Here is a 4,693-nt window from a genome sequence, read left to right as displayed (position 1 = left end):
AATGTGTTATGTTTCCCTCGGGTGACTCGTAGAGATAACACAACGAGTTATACAATTTAATTATTACATTTATTGTTCAATTACATACAAAGAACGCACTCACCCAATGTTCGTTATGAATAAACAAAAGTCATGTCCGCCATATATATATCAATGACATTTTACTACGACAGTCCCACAAGACAACAACAATGAAACAATGAACTCAGACGAACCACATGACACACGGAACGTCAGACGAATTACATATCTAACAGTCCATATAACAGAATGGCTCCAAAAAGCTTCATTCACAGGGATCCATTTTCCTGTCTTCAGCACTTTTACCTTCCCTTCCATTATATTAAATTTTTTTTTTTTAAATCAACTTTAAAAAGTCAAAGTTTAAAATTAAAAGTATTCTATTTCTCTAGTATCAGTGCATGACTGTTTTATATTTCTCTGTATATTTATACATAAACTAAACTGTATTAGTGCTACATTAATGAATGTCAGGCCATCAACTATAACTGTATTATTTAACAAGTGCTTTATTATTTTAAAATATTGAATCTAATTCCTCTTGATAGTATTGTATGGAATGGGGATGGGGAGTTATAACAAAAATTAGTTACTTAAAGAGATAAATTCATAACTGATGATATAAGATTAGATCTATGAACCAAAATCATTTTAATAACTAAGTTAAGGCATAATACAAAACTGTTTCAAAGATAAATAAAGAGCATAATTACTTGTGTTGACTAAATATTGATTTGTCACACCCGGATGGTCAACATCATGAATAGTACAGGCAAATATTGCTGCCAACACTTCAAGATCAGTGAATACATTCTGGAATCAAGAAGATATTGATACAGAATTATACTATGATATTAAATATTAGTAACAACATATAAACTACATAATAAAAATTTCTAAAATAAGTGCATAGTACTTTAGGAGGGACATAGTAAATTAGATTGTCCCAGTCAAGTTTGAACTCATAATGTAAAGGAATTTAACAAGGGGGTATCAAAATGTTCCCAGACTAGTTATGTTGCATGCCAACAGATGGCAGCACACAGTTGCAGACACAGTGAGAGCTAATAGAGACTTCATGAAGCAGTGTGCCAAATGATATCACTGTGATTACATTCCATGTTGTGAAATTTGTGTTTTTGTGATCACATGTATACTGTAGTTTGTGATTTTTGTCATGGAAAAGAAGGTGGAACAAAGAGCCAATGTGAAATTTTGTGTTAAACTTGAGAAGTTTGCTACAGAGAAATTGAGTATGTTTTGGCAAGCTTACAGTGACAAGGCAATGGGTTGTATGCAATGTTTCAAGTGGCATGAGTGCATGACAGTGTTGCAGCTCAGTCAAGAGCATGCTCATTGATTTTTTTGACATCCACAGTATTGTGCATCAAGAATTCATACCACAGGACCAAACCATCAATCAAGAGTTCTTCTTCAATGTTTTGAAACATTTGAGGGAAGGCATTTAATAAAAGTGACTGGATCTGTGGAGTGCAAAGAACTGAATTCTTTACAACAACAATGCAATCTATCACAAAGCTCTCCTCACTCATGAGTTTCTCACCCAAAACATGGTATCAGTTCTGTACCCACTCTTTTCCCCAGATTTAGTGCCTGTGCACTTCCATCTCTTCTCCAAGATGAAAATGCAGCTCAAAGGTCGCCATTTTATCTCTGTTGTTGAGATCCAGAGTGAATTTCAGAAGGTCCTCAACTCACTTACATTAAACAACTTCCAGGCCAGTTTCCAAAAGTGGCAGGAATGCTGGAATGGTGTATTACTGCACAAGGGAATGATGTTAAAACTTCGGTAGATAAATTATTCTTTATTAAATATAATTAGTCCGGGAACTTTTTGATACCACCTCATAAATACTGCAATACTCCAGGATTGTATCAATTCTGCCACTTTACAACTGCATAATGCTGATGATGATCATGACAGCAACAATAGTAATAAAAATAGTTTCTATTTTAGGCACAAAACTAGTAACTATTATGAAAGGAAGTTAGTTGATTACATAGATCTGAGTACTTGACTGGTACTTTATTTTATCCAAAAGTGTGAAAGATGAAATTGACCTTAGTCCATTGTAATTAATGATGATGATGATGATGATGATGACGAAAAGGGAATGAAGGAAAGAGAACAATAGAAATTGTAAAAAGATTAAAATCTAAGCAAAAAAAAAAAGGTAGGGTTTAGTTTTGATAGTAACTTTTATTTTTTAATTTATTTTAATAAATGTTTCATATTGTATTTTCATGAATTATCTGAACATATTCGATTGCTCAATCCATTTTTCAATGCCAGGTAATTATAAGTCAGAAATATTTATTTTCAGCAGAATAGACTAGATGACAAAATTATACATTAGTTGAGGTAACCTATCAAGTTAACCATTCATCCAAAACATGAATTATTTATAAAAATATATTTACCTCCAAAGCAGATACTGATAGTAAAACATGAGTTGATTGTGTAACATCTGCTGCATGCATAGCATTATGGTAAGGAACATCACGGTGGTAATGGTCTTCTAGATGCATCAAGTAGGTTACAACTGTTTGGGCAGGAATTTGGAAGGTTTTCAGCAGATTTCTCTCCTGTAAATTATTCAGATAGTAAAATTTATTTTGTCTTCAGTTCAACACTGGTTAATAATTATTGTTAATTAGGCAATATAGTTTAAATAGAATTTAAATAGAAGTGCATCATATGAAATTAAACTGAATTACAACAGAAGCTTCAAAGCTTCAGTTACTAATTTTAAGAGCTAAATAAAGTATAAATTTGATTACAGACCTGTAATATAGTATATGTAACACAAGTCAATGGTCGATTGTTAGAATATTCTGAAATCTTAAACACGTCTATTCCCCACTTGTCAATATCTGCCAAATGCTAGAGAATGAGAAGAAAAGGTAGTCATATATGAATTTATAAATTGTTCATTTGAGATGAACATAATGTACAAAATATACAAAGAAACATCTTTAATCCTGTGCAATCAAGATTCATGCTGATGTGAAAATACAGCCCCTATCATGAAACGATTTCTTAAAAAACTTTCCACCCCGACCCGAATCAACAGATCCCCAACATCTTATTGTGAAGCAAAGTGTAACAGCAATATTGAAAATCTAGTTGGTTAAAACTGGATGTCCATTCACTTGACCAGCATCAACTGGTGTGTTTTAGTTTTGCCTCCCAAAACAACACTAGTGAAATGCTGAATGCTACACTCTTAACATTAACTGATACCAGCTGGATGATGATTGAGTCTTGATTGGTATTTCATTCAGGTTTGGATTTCACTTTGCCAGGATCACCAAAGATTTGCATTATTTACTGTGATACACTAAATGCCCTAAAACTTGCTTGTATTAAAGAATATAAAATATTCCTTACTATTAATTTAAAACAAATCCCGTCTTCATCAATTTAATAAACTGGGGTAAATTGCAGGAGAATGCAATTTTTAAATTAATAAGATACCCTGGCGCTTGAACTGAATAAAATGGTATTTTTTTTAAAGCTTATAAATTTATGTAATTCTCATAACTAATACACTTTATATTATTTTGAACATTTTAAAATCTCTCTTTTATTTCTTTCTATCTTTCTGTAGATTTTCTTAATCAAATGTAATTAACTTTATTAAATAATCCTATTTCAAAGAACAAAAAAGAAGTACCTTCCCAAGTTCTTCTCTATGAGGCGTTTCCACACCATGTTTTGGAACAACACCTGTGAAACTGTTAGTATGCTTCAGTTTCCGTACTCCAGATATCTGACACATTGGTCGGTTCTTGTCTTTTTGAAATATATCTTTGTTTCCTGGTCTATCTGTATCTTCTACCTTTAATGTTGGCACATCTAATTCCTGTTGTTTATCTGAAATAAAACAGATTGACATTAGTTAGATATGTTGAAGCTTCGAAGCATCAAATTTTATAGTTAAACATTCTTTTCTACAGGAACTGCTCCTTAAAAAGGGAAATATACTTTAGTTGCAGACTAAAATCCACAAATTTTCATGGCAAACCTATATTCTACATGATACTGCTCAACATCCTCAAAAAAGCATAACAAAGTAAATTAAAGAAACTTAAGTAGACAATCCAAAGTTAAAATCACAAATTCTAAGATATTATTCTTCATATATGCTTTAGTTTATAAAAAAATATCATGAGGAGATATGAAGGTAGAGAATCATAAGTTTTGGTTCATAAGTTCAACATCTATTTTGAGTAGTGTGCTTTATTGCAACTAAAATGGATTTAAAATTATGAACACAGGTGTAAAATCTAAAACAAAACAAAAAAAGTTTAATTACATAGGACAAAAAAAGATAGTAAAAGCTAAGAGAGTTATTAATATAGCTAAGAGAGTTATTAATCTTAATATATAAATCTGAAATTGTGTGTTTGTGTGAAGCCTTTTTGAATGTTTATAGAAATCCACATTTTCCACTTTTTCGTAAAAATATTTACATCAATGGAATTTTCTCGATCTGAACTTTCCAGTGCAGTAATTAGATTTTTTAAATTCCGTTTACTTTGTGTGATTTAAGGGAGATTTGGCTGTCGTTTCTAGCAACATTTATATTCCTTCCCTTCTCCCTGTACCGGCGTTGTTATAGGGAGTAAGAGTAAAAGAGGGAGAGGG

At 31.7% G+C, this 4,693-nt stretch overlaps 1 protein-coding gene across 9 annotated transcripts in view; it reads right to left on the bottom strand.

Annotated features, from left to right (window-relative positions):
• Positions 1–4,693, bottom strand: part of LOC106867760 (cAMP-specific 3',5'-cyclic phosphodiesterase 4C) — a 704,791-nt gene that overhangs the window by 24,590 nt on the left and 675,508 nt on the right. For all 9 annotated transcript variants that reach the window (XM_014912735.2, XM_014912734.2, XM_014912731.2 and 6 more), the window contains 4 exons: positions 3,720–3,919; positions 2,828–2,926; positions 2,464–2,628; positions 735–834 (listed from right to left, as the gene is read on the bottom strand). In XM_014912735.2, the coding sequence (XP_014768221.1) occupies positions 735–834; positions 2,464–2,628; positions 2,828–2,926; positions 3,720–3,919 (564 nt within the window). The remainder of the gene's footprint in view (positions 1–734; positions 835–2,463; positions 2,629–2,827; positions 2,927–3,719; positions 3,920–4,693) is intronic.

Source organism: Octopus bimaculoides, chromosome 18, assembly GCF_001194135.2.
Source record: "Octopus bimaculoides isolate UCB-OBI-ISO-001 chromosome 18, ASM119413v2, whole genome shotgun sequence".
Taxonomy (NCBI): Eukaryota; Metazoa; Mollusca; class Cephalopoda; order Octopoda; family Octopodidae; genus Octopus; species Octopus bimaculoides.
Note: the sequence above shows the minus strand (reverse complement) of the source record. Positions and strands in the feature narration are given on the sequence as shown.